The sequence below is a fragment of the Lissotriton helveticus genome, chromosome 2_1 (genome assembly GCF_964261635.1).
Source record: "Lissotriton helveticus chromosome 2_1, aLisHel1.1, whole genome shotgun sequence".
NCBI classification, from domain to species: domain Eukaryota; kingdom Metazoa; phylum Chordata; class Amphibia; order Caudata; family Salamandridae; genus Lissotriton; species Lissotriton helveticus.
The window spans coordinates 1693537712-1693553094 of NC_136059.1; the positions used below are offsets into that span (position 1 = coordinate 1693537712).

The 15383-nt window shown below is 45.0% G+C and overlaps 1 protein-coding gene across 2 annotated transcripts in view; it reads left to right on the forward strand.

The window, feature by feature from the left end:
• The window catches only part of ECPAS (Ecm29 proteasome adaptor and scaffold), a 709962-nt gene that overhangs the window by 218735 nt on the left and 475844 nt on the right, over positions 1-15383 (forward strand). For both annotated transcript variants that reach the window (XM_078676653.1, XM_078676652.1), the window contains exons 16-17: positions 6287-6410; positions 14814-14894. In XM_078676653.1, the coding sequence (XP_078532779.1) occupies positions 6287-6410; positions 14814-14894 (205 nt within the window). The remainder of the gene's footprint in view (positions 1-6286; positions 6411-14813; positions 14895-15383) is intronic.

Genomic DNA, 15383 nt, shown 5'->3' on the forward strand with positions numbered 1-15383 from the left:
TGTTTTCTTGAATCGTTCCAATTTACACATTGGCGAGTTCTCCTATATGAAAATGGTAATATGGCATCTACTGAATAAACTAATATCACTACAAAAAAATCACAGACTTTGTATGTTACCCTTGCGATATAATAAGGGGCTACTCCCATATAAGATACATGATGCTCTGCTGTATAGGTTATAAATATATGCTCCAGAAAGTAACAACAAATGTAAGTGTACTAACCTTACAATGATGACTTATTCATATGCTCGGAAATGCCTACTAATGTGATGATTATGTAATCTTTTAAAATGCCAATAAAAATTTACATGAAAAAAAAGTGGCTCCAGACATTTAACTTCTCTTCTGACGTCCAGTCCAGCTTAATGGATCTTCCTTTTGACGTATAAGGTAGATTCGACGTTGGAGAGATTCAAAACATCAAGAGCCACAACATGTTCACTGATCCTTCAGCTTCCACCACCAGCCAAGGACTTTTTGATTCTTTTGCCACTTTTGTGGCTTTAGAAGAGGTTCCTACTTCATTTCCAGCCAACATCCACTGCTCCAGCAGCAACCTAACCCCCTTGTTTAATACAGGGGTTGTTCCAGAGGATGACGCCGTGGATCCACCTTGCAACTCTCCTCCTTATCCTCCCCTGCTCATCCAGGAAAGCAGCCCTAGTTTGTTTCTCCAACCCCACATGGATCCCATGGGAGCACGGGTGTCCCATTTTCTTCTGTCCTGGAAAGCCCTTATTGGACCAGTAGGTCTTTCAGATTATAGAAAAGGGCTACACCTTTCCCTCCCTTCAGGTTCTGCCTTCCAATGCACCCTCCTCCCGATAATTTGGTCATTTTTTAGCAGGAAGTGGCAGCTCTCTTTTTGAAAGAGGTGGAATAATTAGTGCCAGACAAGAAATATGTCAAGGTTGCTATCCATGTTACATCCTGGTGCCCTAAAAGGGCGGCTGCATGTGTGCTATCCTAGACCACAGGAACCAGAACATCTTCCTCAAAAAGAAGTTCAAGATGATGACCCTAGCTCAAGTTCTCCTGGCGTTGTAGCTTGGAGACTGGATGGAATCACTGAACTTCCACGGTGCATTCTTCCACATCTCTATTCTGCGGGATCATCATAATTAGTTGTGATTTTTGGTATGTTCTATGCACTACGAATTTGCAGTACTACCCTATGGATTGATATCAGTACCTCGAGTCTTCACCAAGGTGATAGTAGTGGTTGCAGCTCATCTCAGATGGTCGGGTATACCAATTTTTGCCATACCTGAAGAACTGGCTCCTCAAGGACAAATCGCCAGACATGGTATTGCACCTCCTGCAGTGGAAAACAACCCTGTTGTTTGACCCGGGCTTATCGATCAATGAGCCCAAAGCTCTCCTTTGGCCCTCCCAACAACTCCAGTTCATTGGGTCGGTAGTGGACACCACCCTTCTCCGTGCCTTTCCTCCTCTACATAGGTTCACAGATATCCAGGAGGAGAGCCCATCTTTCCGATAAGGTGCGAGAGTTCCAGTCTGTGAGTCTTATGATTCCTAGGTATGCTGGCTTCTTGTATTCTCCTAGTCACAGACAAACGTTGACAAATGAGGGCCCTGCAGTGGTGCATCTGCAGGCAGTGACTACAGTATGACGGAGACCTGTCTGATTCCATTGTGATCTCTACTAGTGCTGCAGCAGATTTGGCTTGGTGGGGTAATGAGGCAAACCTGACACAGAATGGCCTTGACTCGCCCTCGGGCAGTGACAGTAGTAGTAACGAATGCTTCCACCTTAAGGTGGGCAACTCATCTGGAGGATCTGGAAATCAATGCCCTCCGGTCTCCAAAGGAGCAGGTTCTTCACATCGACCTTCTAGAATGCCTTCCTTCCCCTATCCTAGGTCAGTTCGTCCGGACTGCAATGTGGCATGTGAACAAGCAAGGAGGGGTGAGTAGGGTCGTCTTTGTCTGGAGACGTTGAGACTATGGTCTTGGGCACACTGCCAAAGGATCTGGCTCACCGCCAATCACCTAGCGGGGTCTCTGAACAGGCGGCGTATTGTCGTTTCGAGTGGCGTCTTGTACTATAGGTAGTCCAGGACATTTTCGCCTGGTATGGCACTCCTCCAGTGGAGTTATTCACTTCCTTGGAAAATGCTCAGTGTCAGCAATTCTGTGCACTCCATTATCGGTCAAGTGGAGTCTTGCTGGATGCATTTTAGTTGAAGTGGAACTTATAGCTGCATTACATGTTCGACTCCATACCCTTTATTCCCCTGATTCTAAGGAAGATTCACCAGGACCGGGCACAAGTCATTGTTATCGCCCCATTGGCTGAGAGGGGTAAGGTTTGCAGACCTCCTTCACTTCTCCAGGAGTCCTCTGCTCTACCTTCCATTCAGGCCGGACCTTCTCTCCCAGTCGGTGGTAATGGTTCTGCACCCCAACCCCTGAGACCTCCACTTATATGCTTGGAGATTCACCAGGGAGAACTGAGCTCAGAGATGACTGCCCTAATTTGGTCAGTGCGTCGCCCCTCCACGAAGTGTGCATACTCCGACTGGTGGGCACCTTTGTTGCTTGGTGTTCGGACAATGATGTGGATCCCTTGCAGGCCAAACTATTCCAGGCGCAGCAGTTTGCGCGTTCCCTAGCTTAGAGGGTATGTGCAATTGGCACTGATAAGGGCTATTTAACCACATTGTTTGCTTTCCCCCTGTCTGCCGGATCAGCCATCCCTATTTAAGTCTCCCAATTTCCTGGGTTTTCTTAAGGGCCTGGCTAGATTTTTCCCTCAAACTCCATTTGTAGTTCCTCAATGGGACTTGAATTTGGTTCTTAGATTATTTATGAGGACTCCGTTTGAGTCCCTATACAGTTGCTTCCCTCGCATGTTGACCCTCAAGACTATAGTTTGGTTGCCTTCACGTCTGCTAGATGGATCAGTGAACTGCAAGCCCTTAGCTGTCCTCCCCCATTCACTACCTTATTTCAAAACAAGTTGATGTTGCGAACCAGGACTGCATTCCTTCCATGGTGATCACTACTTTCCACCTTGCCCCATTGAATACCCCTCCAACCTTTTACCCCCAATTCATCATCTGAAGCAGGAGAAACAGCTGCATTGGTATGCCCTTTCCAAGAAGGAGCCACCAGAAGGAATCTGGGCCCATTCCTCAAGGGCTAAGTCTAGCACTTCTTTATTGTCTCAGTGTGTCCAGATTGCAGAAATCTGTAAGGCAGGGACATGGGCTTCCTTGCACACCTTTGCGAAGGTGCACAGGGACGGGCACTTAGCAAGATCCGTCTTTCAGGATTTTCTGGTCTAAATCATCCATCAAATCTCCTCCTGGGCAGGTTATTGCTGTGAAATCTGTTATACAGGTGAGAAATCTGCATGTAGAAGTATCCATCAGAAGAAAAAGTTATGTACCTGCTGATGTCCCTTCTGGCACTGACTGAGTTCAGCGCCCTATGCTGGCTGCATTGCAGCTTTGAAGTTTTCGGGATCCATTGTTTTATATGGGGATTGTTCTATAGGCGAGGAATATGCAGGGAGATAGAATATTCACCAATAGGAATGTTACTGTAGGTAAGTACCTTTTTCGTCAAGACAGGTGTCAAAGCGGCTGCCACCCGTCAATGCGCCACCACCTCCGAGCGCTGGTTGACTATGAGCCAAGACTTTGATTCCAAGAAAGGACCCAGCCAGGGGTCTCTGTCCTCAACCAACCCCAAGCCATAGGACCTCGAGTAATGCTGAGCCATCGAAGGCAGTTTCGCCTTCGAACCCGAAACCAGCACCGGCACCAAAACAGCCCCGTTAATGCAGAAACAGACATTGGCTTGGAAAGCCTTTGTTGTCAATGTCAAGGAACACCTTCTTCTCAAGAGGCTACAGAAGGAGCTGGACAAACACCACCAGAGGAGGAGCATTATCCATTCACATACTGGAAAGATCTCAGCCTCTGAAAAAACTTTAACCAAAAAACAGAGGCTTGCTTTTTAGGAACCCCCCTACCGGACTCTTCTATGCCCAACTTGCCTCCCAAGAGGCCTAAGGGCAAGGTCCCTTCTTCTCCTTCTCCTCCACCACCACCTCCACTTCCATCACCACCACCTCCACCACTATCCTTCCCCCCTACACTACCTTGACCTGCCCTCCCTCTCAAGGCACTCTGGAGTCTTACTCCGATACAGGCAGTCGTAGCCCTTATTCCAAGGACCTTTCGCCAATCTACCCTGGGGCTTCCAAACACCCAAGGGAGGACTACGACCTAGAACTCCACATAGACCCGGACTTATGCATTTTTCAGTCTGACAGCACAGCATACTACAGCGTCATCCAAAGTTGCCTATCATAAGGTGGTGGTGTACACTACCCCTGATGAGAACGACTTTTTGGTGGAGATGCTCTCAAAAACAGAGCATTCTGTTCAGGAGCTCCACATGCTCGAGGGCTTGATTAAGTCCGCCCTGGAAATTTTCAAGGACCCGGTTAAATCTTGCCTGGTCACACCAAGCATCAAGAAATAAATACAGCTGGCGGCCACCAACCCACTCTATATCACGGGCCAGGTCCCTCCTGACTCCTTAGTAGTCACTACTGCTAGGAAGAGAGCAGCAGCCCAGGCCACTGGGGTGCACCACCTCCTGATAAGGGGAGAAAACAGATCTACACTGTAGGGACATCCTTGCATTTGCACATCTTGAACTCCACAGGTCTCTTTTCCAGATACGATACAGCCCACAGGGAGGAGATGGAAGGGCTCTTACAGCGCCTCCCAGGTCAATATCATAGGTGGGGATGGGGTGGGGGTGGGGGGGATCTTGTAGAGGAGTGTAAAGTCATTTCTTGTGTGACTATTCAGTGTGCTTTAGATGCGTCGAATACCGCGGACAGGGGAGTCAATGTCTTGCTTATCCTCAGGCACCACTCCTGGCTCAGAGTGTCTGGATTCAAGCCAGAGGGGCAACAGCGCCATGTCAACCTGCTGTTTAATGGGGAGGTTCAGGCGTTCCTACTCTAAGGAGCCATAGAGCTAGTGCCCCTGCAACATCAGGGCAAGGGTGTCTCTTCCCTGTACTTCATCATTCCCAATAAGGACAGATCCCTCAGACCCGTCCTCGACCTCCATCCTCTCAACAGGTGCATCTTGTTCGAACATTTCTATTTGGTCACCCTACAAGATGTCATCCCTTTTCTCCAACAAGGCGACTTCATGAGCACAATAGACCTGAAGGGCATCTGCTTTCATATACCAATCTATCCAGCTCATCTGTGCTACCTCCGCTTCATGATAAGTGGCCAACACTACCAGTTCAAAGTACTAACTTTAACATCACTACCGCCAGAAGTGTCTTTACCAAGTGTTTACTGCTGGCTACTGCTCACTTTTTGGACCAGAAGCTACAACCCTTCTGAGCCAAGTTTAGATTACATGACTCTGTTAAAACTGTGCAAGAATTCGAAAGAAAGTGAGCCTGAACGCTTTGATCAGGAACCTGCATTGATCTTTTGAGTGTGTCTACTCATACATTTGTGCCCATCTTAGACTATTCACTTAGTAGAAACAGATTAGAGACTAAAAGACATGCTTTTGTGTCTCTTAAAGTGGTGTGTTTTATAAACGGTTTTTATTGGTTTTCTACTGCAAAAAACAAGTACACACATTGACCCTTGTACATTGTGAAGTACAGCAGTGGCATCTACTAGCTTATTGACCTGGAAACTAATGAGAGACTGAATCTTGTCCTCGACCAGGGCATTTAGTACTACATCCTTTGGCACGTTTTAAAAACATATTTACAATCCTTCATGTCAAAATTCTAATTCACATATTTGGTTATGGGCTTGAGATTGAGTGCCCACCATTGCCAAGGTGAATAACGTGCACTATAATTATCCAATAATTATGTTTATATGGTCCCATTTGAAAATACAGTAATGAAAAGGGCCTTACTTAAATGATATAAATTGAAATGGTAAAATTATGATATACATTGAAATGGTAAAATTAAAAAAGATTCCAGTAAGTTCAAATTATGGTGCTCCGAAATAAAAACGCACGGTAAATTCCACAAAGACCAGACCTATTGCAAATACACTTGAAAACAAAAATGGATAATTTCCCACTATCACTATTGTGAACGCCATTGTCTTTGATAAAAAGCTGTCTAAAACATGAATTCATCACGTTTCTTAATCTGCAGCCATCTATTGACATGCAAACCCAAATGTCATCTGAAAACTGTCTGTTTTTGGTATGTGTTTTCTAAGCTGTTTTAATTTTATGACAGGCGTGAAGAGGTGTATGGTGAAGCACAACGTGCACTCCGTACGTGCCCTACAAAAAATGAAAAGGAGAGCACAGATGGACAGATGCCACCTTTTCCAGAAATGGTCCATTACATTCAAGAAAAGGTAAATCAGGGCATGTTAATCTCATCTTCTAAAATTGTTTGCTCAGTTTCAGTCAAGCAATGGGCTATTCTTTGCTAGATAAGCTTTGAAGCTTTGCTTATATTAGGCTGCAGTAAAGTATTAACAAACTCTGTCCCTTTGAACTTAGTCTTTAGTAGGAGCAGGTGAGGATTCCTCATTAATTTGAATGCTTTTATGAGTGTCTGTAGCATCAGAAATACTGTTCTCCCAGCTGTACACTAAGATGGGCATGTCTATCTTCTCCAGATGTCTGGTAACATGTGTTGCTTATTAGGAACTGTACAGAGGCGAATACTGTTTAAACCAATTTTCTGCCTAGTATGTAAAAGATGGTGACTAAAATCAGTAAATGGGCAATTTTACAATTCAGAGGTTACGATCTAAAACGTCTGAGTCATAAACTGTCATGATGGACTTAAAAGGTAACATCCATAGGCTAGTGCCTGTAGATAATATATCTGTTCGAGGCATATGAGCTGCAGATTACACACTGTGCATAGATCGCCACCTAGTGTTTGCAGTTTGTTGTTGTCCTGAAAAGTTCTTTGGAAGTCACGAGATAGGTGACTCTTCCTTTGGACCACATTGCGCAGGGGCATGGGCTCCATCCTCAGATTGTTTTTTTCCGCGATCGGGCTCGAATGTGTTTCCTGCGCTCCGGAATTTCCTTCGGGGCGAAATTCTCACCCAGTTCGACAGTATTGTTTTGATCGCGCTTCACATCAATGCGATTCTTCACCACTTCAAAGTCTTCGATTACGGTCGTCGAAGAAGGCCTTTGGTCCTACCTAGGCCTTACTCTCTGGCTCATGGAAAGGACACCATTCAAGAAGTGTCCTCAATGTGGGTCTAAGTTTCCCCACACCGATCTACATGAGGTGTGCAACCTTTGCCTCTCACCGGAGCACGAGGCCAAAGACTGTTCCGCTTGTGCCTCTTTCCGCTCCAAGAAGACGATTCGGGACCGACGAGCTCGAAGAACAATGGCTCGCTTGTCCGCTTTGATCCCCGACGACATCTTTGAAGAGGGCGTCGATGTGCCAGAACACCAGCACGCCGAAGGAAGTGCCAGCTCCTCTGATGCCGAAGACTCAGACGTCGAGGACATCACTCCAGCTCTACGGGTCGTAAGTAAGACCGTCGACCCAACCCTTCCTCGACACCCTCAAAAAAGGCTTCAGTCACACCCTCACCTTCGTGCCCGGGTGCACACTGAGAGACTGCTTCCCACGCCCCTCCTTCGTGCCCGGCAAAGAAGCCTACTAAGCCTTCAGGCAGCTCAGGCTCGAGTCAGCCTATTCCCGGTGCCGATCCTATACCAACACCGAAGAAGAAGCCATCTTCCTCAACCACGCCGACCAAGCGGCTCATCGATGCCGAAACCGCACTCTGAGCCGAGTAAAAAAACGCCCAAAGGCCCCGATTCACACGTTTTGGAGACGAAGAAACACCCGAAACCGAAAAAACATGTTCCGGTAAGACATTTCGAAAGGTCACACTTCTAAACCAAAAGACCCTAGACCAGCTACAGACTCGGTGCCGAAAAAACCTCCGGAACCGAAAACTTCGACGTTGAAGGATCTACCCTGTTCAGAAGAACTTTTTACACCAGATCCTAATAAAAAAAACTCTTTTAAAGGATCCTAAGACTTGCCAACTAGCTCTTAGCTCCAAGAAGAGAACACTAGAGGGGTCCGCTCCTCCAAAGAAGAGAGACATTGCAACCTCTCCATTAAGGGTCCCTTCTCCACCACCTCCCCATACTGTCCCTCCTCCTACACCTCCTCCACCACATCATTCACCTACACCATCCACTAATCCAGATGGTGATGTGGATACAGACTCTGAGACAGGTGGGGATGCGCATTACCCAGCAGGGACCAATAGTCCCCCTCAATCACCTAATCCATGGGATGATTATAACACCCCTGATGTGCCTTACGTCCCACAAGACGATGTATATCCTTTTAGACCTTCCCCACCAGAGGACACTATAGATTTTAACCTACTAGTCAAGAGAGCTGCCCACTACCATGGGGTTGACTTGCACACCGATACTGTGGAGGAAGATTTCCTATTAGACACTTTTGATAACACACAAAGGTCTACTGCCATTTTGCCAATGCTTAAAGGTGTCATCAAGCACGCAACAGAGGTTTTTAAAGATCCTGTCAGGGCTCGGGCACTCAACCCTCTCATTGAGTAAAAATATAAAGCTGCCCCTACAGACCCAGTTTACATTAGATGTCCAGCACCACTAGAGTTCTTTAGTAGTGTCTAATGCACGTAAAGGTGCTAATTCACAAACATCAGGTGAGGCCTCACCACCAGATAAAGAATCTAAGCTTCTTGACACCTCCGGTAAACTAACAGCGTCACAGCTAACATTTGGCGCATTGCCAATACCCAAGCGTTGTTGGCAAGATATGACAGGGCACATTATGATGAACTGGAGTCCATAATGCAGCATCTATCAGACAAATATAAAAATAGGGCCAATTACCTCATACAAGAAGGTAGAAATATTACTAATACTTCCATTCGTTGTGCCCTAGATGCTGCAGATACTGTCTCAAGGGCAATCAATACCAGTACCCTTTTGCGGAGACATGCCTGGCTACGTATTTCAGGTTATAAACCTGAGGTACAAAATTCCATCCTTAATCAGCCATTTGATGAGACACATTTATTTGGCCCTAATGTCGATGTGTCTTTAGAGAAAATGAAAAAAGAGCGACACAGCAAAATCTATGGGAGCCTTGCAGCAGCAAGCTCCCATACATTCTTTCCGTCGCTCATCATATAGAGGCAACACAAGAGGCTAATCCTCTGAAAGCCCCTCCACTCCCTATAAAACCCCTAGCCAATCCACATACACTAAGGGCTACCAGAGAGGGGATTACGGGGGTACCCACAACAAAGGCAGAGGCAAAACCAACAACTCCCGCTCTGCCTCCACCACTACCCAATGACTTTCCTCCCCCCCCCCCAATATTCCACTCCTGTGGGGGGAAGACTGCAGCAATTCCTTCCTGCCTGGTCCAACATCACATCAGACAGGTGGGTGCGACAAATTATTCAGTCAGGTTACTTTCTAGAACTAACATCTACCCCCCCAAACATACCACCCAAAAAGTGCCTAATGTCACAAGAACATCTATCACTGTTAAAGCAAGAAGTAATATCTCTGCTAGAAAAAAGTGCAATAGAACCAGTTCCTCTGCACCAACAAAACAAAGGGGTTTACTCCCTAAATTTTCTCATCTCAAAAAAGGACGGCTCTCTAAGGCCTTTTCTGGACCTCAGACCGCTAAACATATACATACAGTCAGACCATTTTCACATGGTCACACTCCAACAAGTCCTTCCTCTCCTGTTACAAAACGACTTCCTTTCTACTCTAGATCTCAAGGACGCATACTTCCACATTCCCATTCACAAGGCTCACAGGAAGTATCTCAGATTTGTAATAGATGGGCAGCACTATCAATTCAAAGTACTCCCATTCGGAGTCCCAACAGCACCAAGAGTATTCACCAAGTGCCTAGTAGTAGTGGCAGCACATTTACGAAGACAGCACATCCATGTCTTCCCGTACCTCGACGACTGGCTCATAAAAGCCAGTTCATACAACCAGTGTGTAGAACACACTCATGCCACGATCCAATTGCTCCACAACTTGGGGTTCACAATAAACCACACCAAGTCTCATCTGCAACTATCCAAAGTACAACAGTACCTCGGTGCTACAATAAACACCTCAACAGCGCTAGCTTATCCCACTCCAGTAAGCATAGCCAGCATGCAAACTGTTCTCACAAAGTTTCAGCCACAACACTCCCTTCCAGCACGAGTGTTCGTGCAACTCATAGGGATGATGGCCTCTTGCATTTTCATAGTGCCCCATGCAAGACTTCAAATGCGTCCTCTACAAGAGTGCCTATCACGTCAATGGAACCAGGCTCAAGGTCAATTAACAGACCTAGTGTTGGTAGACGGTCGGACTCATCGCTCTCTACAGTGGTGGAACACCAAAAACCTTTCCAAGGGACGACCGTTCCTAGAGCCAGTTCCTCAGATAATCTGGACAGCGGACGCATCGCTCTCTGGCTGGGGGGCCGACCTACTGCAACACACCCTGCAAGGCAGGTGGACATCGCAACAAAAGCTACTCCACATTAATCATCTGGAGTTACTAGCTATATTCCTAGCACTAAAAGCTTTCCAAAAGCAAGTATCAAACAAAGCTGTGTTCGTCCGCACGGACAACATGACAGCTATGTATTACATATAGAAACAGGGCGGAACACACTCCCTGCAACTTTCCCAACTAGCACAGGACATATGGCGGTGGGCTATACCTCAAAACATATTCCTTCTAGCCCAGCATGTTCCAGGAGTACAAAATACCATAGCGGATCTGTTAAGTCGTCAGACGCAACAGACCCACGAGTGGGAATTCATATGCAAGTTCTTCAACCATTCTTTCAGATGTGGGGACAACCTCAGATAGACCTCTTTGCCACCCACGAAAACTCCGAATTCTCAAGCTTCGCCGCCAGATATCCACAACCACTGTCCAAAGGCAATGCGATATGGATGAACTGGTGAAACAAATTTGTGTACGCTTTTCCACCTCTACCACTCATGCCACTAGTGGTACGCAAACTACAGCAGCATTCTCTAACCCTCATCCTAGTTGCTCCAACGTGGGCCAGACAGCCGTGGTACACCACACTGCTACAACTGTCTGGAGTACCGCACCAAAAATTATACCCGTCTCCACACCTTTTAACACAGAACCGTGGAGAGATCAGGCACCCGGACCCAGCTCAGCTCAACCTTGCGATCTGGCTACTGAAATCCTAGAATTTGGATATCTTAACCTTCCTAAAGACTGCATGAATGTCATAAAAGAAGCTAGACGTCCAGCCACTAGAACATGTTATGCTGCGAAGTGGAAACGCTTTGTAATATATTGTCACAACAACAATATTAATCCCCTAGACGTGTCTATTCAACACATTATAGGATACTTACTGCATCTCCAAAGATGTAACTTAGCCAACACGACTATTAGACTGCATCTGGCTGCAGTAGCAGCATATCTGCAAAACAGACAGCATCTATCTCTGTTCAGAGTGCCTGCTATTAAAGCCTTTATGGAAGGCCTTAAGAGAATAATTCCTCCCAGAGTACCACCTTCACCTGTGTGGAATTTAAACATTGTTCTCACACGGCTAATGGGACCTCCCTTCGAACCATTACATAAATGTGAACTACAATTTTAACATGGAAGGTTGCATTCCTAGTAGCTATTACTTCTCTGCGAAGAGTTAGTGAACTACAAGCACTAACCATTCAAGAACCCTTCTTACAAATGCATCATAATAAGGTCGTTCTACGCACTAATCTGAAATTCCTGCCCAGAGTCATTTCTCCCTTCAACCGCAACCAATCTGTGGAACTGCCCGTTTTCTTCTCGCAGCCACAGACAGTAGCAGAAAGAGCTCTTCATACCCTAGATGTCAAAAGAGCATTGCTATACTATATCGAGAGAACACAACCCTTTCGTAAGACAAAACAACTTTTTGTGTCTTTCTCACCACCACACAAAGGTAATCCCATTTCAAAACCTGGGATAGCTAGATGGATTGTCAAATGCATACAGATTTGTTACCACAAAGCTAAGCGTACGTTATCTGTTCCTCCTAAAGCCCACTCTACAAGGAAAATATGGGCTTCAATGGCATTTTTAGGGAACATTCCCCTAGATGACATCTGCAGAGCAGCTACATGGTGTACACTGCACACGAAATGACCGGTTTGCAGGGCTACATGTGGGTTGCACAATCAGTGCTGCAGGCCCACTAGTAGCATTTGATTTACAGGCCCTGGGCACACATGGTGCACTTTACTAGGGTTTACTAGTAAATCAAATAGGCCAACATGGATAAACCAATCACCAATACAATTTAGACAGAGTGCATATGCATTTTAGCACTGGTTAGTTGTAAAGTGCCCAGAGTCCTAAAGCCAACAAAGACAAGTCATAAAAAATAGGAGGAAAAAGGCAAAATGTTTGGGGATACCCCTGCACAAAGGGCCAGGTCCAACACATTGTATCAAAATTTGCCTGAGTTGTAATATCTCTGCATTGGACAACAGTTTGGGAAAGAGCTGATTTTAAATCCTTGGACTGAGTAGCCTTGTACACCTGCTATACCAACTAGTGCTTCCAAAATGACCTATACAATCATAGTGTGATCAGAGTTACCCACCAGTTCTTGCAATAGGGATCGAATTGAAGAGAGTTCTCCATTCAGCACGAGAAAAGCTTCCGAATTCAATGTTTCGCCTGGTGAGGAATGTGAATCTGAGGTATTGAATGTTGGAGACCATTTAACCACACCCAATCATATGCAACGGCTTCAGTGCCATTACGCCCAATGCTGGCAAGTTAAACTTCCGAAGGTTAAATGCCGGCTGCTTTTATTAAAAGAATTTGAAGAATTCATCTGCTGTGGAGTACGTTTTAAAATGGGGGCAAATTGATATATCTTACAAAGACTCCTTTCCAGTGGTGCTCCATAATTCGAGCAGAGGCGGGGACCAGGGGCCACACATGCACACTCACATCCCCCAATACACATTAGTTCATACATACACATGCATGCACGCACCAAACATTAAAAATAAATAACACTTACTGGGCCACAGCAATGATTTTTGGTGGAAAGAGGGAAGTCTTGGTGGTTCCTGCGGATTGGGACTGCCACCTCCTCTCACTGACCGAAGAGGCAGCAGTCCTCTTGCTCCTCACAGAGTAGGATGGGGTCAATGAGAGTTGCTGCCCCCAGCCCACTCTGTGACTAGACTCACTGATAGCACTTCAGGGCTTACAATCGAAGCGCTGAGGTCCGAAACAATCAGTGGCGTTCCCCCTGATCGCGAGGGGCAGGACCATCAAACGCTTGCTGAGCTGAGGAGGTCACACGCAGATGACTGTGCCAACTTTAGCCCAGCAAAGTTCAGCTCAGGCAGCCAGGCACCTGCTCATTTTGCACAAGTACAGTGCCGGGCTGCCTGACCTTAACAAGAAGAGTATTTTTTTAAGATATATTCTTGCGGTCCCACAGAGAACATCTGTTTTTAATTGTCATGCAGAATAGGGCATTGAGTTCATTACAGATCTCATTAAACTGCAACCAATTTTATTATGGCATAGTGTCTGGTCTACACCTACATTGGGATTAGATAGAGAAATTATCAGGGATGTAATGACTCTGGACCAGGCAAGACACGTTCCATGGCTATCTTACGTTAAAAAGCTGTGTAATGATCTAAACAGCCCAGAGTTTTAGGAGAATCCGGAGGAGGTATGTGCAATATCCAAAAAGGCTTTGAAACAATTATGTATGAGTCATTTTGAACTGTTAAGATTAACTGCAGAAATTAATAAACAATCTGTCATTCAACATCAGATGACCCTGGTCTGTTATAGAATCCAACCCTATTTGTGTTATTGTCTGAGGGGCTTTGATAGATACATCTTAACAAGGTTTAGATTTGAATCTTTCCAACATCTACTGACGTTTCCAAATAAAAATGACTGGTCTAGGGATTTGGTAATTTGCCCTTGTGACAATGTCTCCCGGCAAACGACAATCCACGTAGTATTATTTTGTAAGTACTACACTCAAGAACGCGTAAGGTGGATTAAGCAATATCTGAAGCAGGGTGCATGGCGGCAATACCGGCCAGCTTATTTATCTTTGCAACAGCTGGATAATGAATATTGCACTGTAATTATGACCGTTTTTTTAAAGAGTATATTGAAGAAGCGGAATGTAATAACTTGTTAGCCATGGTATGGAAAGAAATAAGTGCCATTTTATGTACGGTATTCCCTTTTATATATTACAGATGTACAGTTTTCGATGTTTACTGTTTGTTTAGAAGGATGTATTTTAAAGAGGACACTGTATGAACTTGACTATCATTTTTAACTGCGGCTTTTATGATTTTGTATTTTTGTTAAAATCGAATAGAGCATAATTTGATTGATTGATTGAGTATCTTATCAGGCTGACCTTTGCTCAGCCTCACAGACAATCTTTACTTTTGGGAAAAGGTTGGCGGGAAAGGAGGCAGGTCCGCTGCGGCCTTAAGTATGAGTCACTGCTGCTCATTTTTTTAACTGCTCAATGTTCTTCAAGAATTTTATTACACTTAAATTGAACAATACGAAACAAGTTTGAATATTGATGTTTAATTACATTTGCTAGGTAGACTTTTACATCGGATGTATTCTCTACTAAACTTCTAGATTGCATATTAGAATTAATAGCTTGGTATAAGTGTTTGTGCTTGTTTTTTCAGGCATCCCAGAGAATTAAAACGCCAGCTAAATACATGACAGGAACGTCAGTCCTCCCGTTTAATCCGGCTACATTTGCAGAGGTACTCTATGACTAAAGTTTTCCATCTGTTGCAAATACTATAAATTCAATCTATTAATAACATTTCCTTCACGGAGATGGCTTTCCAACAAATGTATGCAAAATGATCAATCTTGTTCCCATAACTCATTACGGTGCAGATGTACAGTCCCTATTTAAATGCATCAGTAGTTGTATTAATTTGTGTAATTGATTTACACATGTATAAGGAAAGTGGCTTATTTTAGTACTTAAATCTTTGGTAGCCCTCCTTTGTATGCCCTGTTTTAAGAGGCAAGTTGAATATGCTTTTTAATCGGAGGCCCCTTTGGCTCATCTTATACTCCCAAAAACCTTGTCCTCAAGCCAGGTAATGCCTGAAACTGCCACAGGCTCAGTTTATACAAAATAATGATTTAAAATGTAGCTGAGATGCGCCTCCAACGCATGTTGTTTTCTTGCTCTTTGTCCAGTTGTTATTGAAAAAAAGAAGGGCATTCAAAAACACATA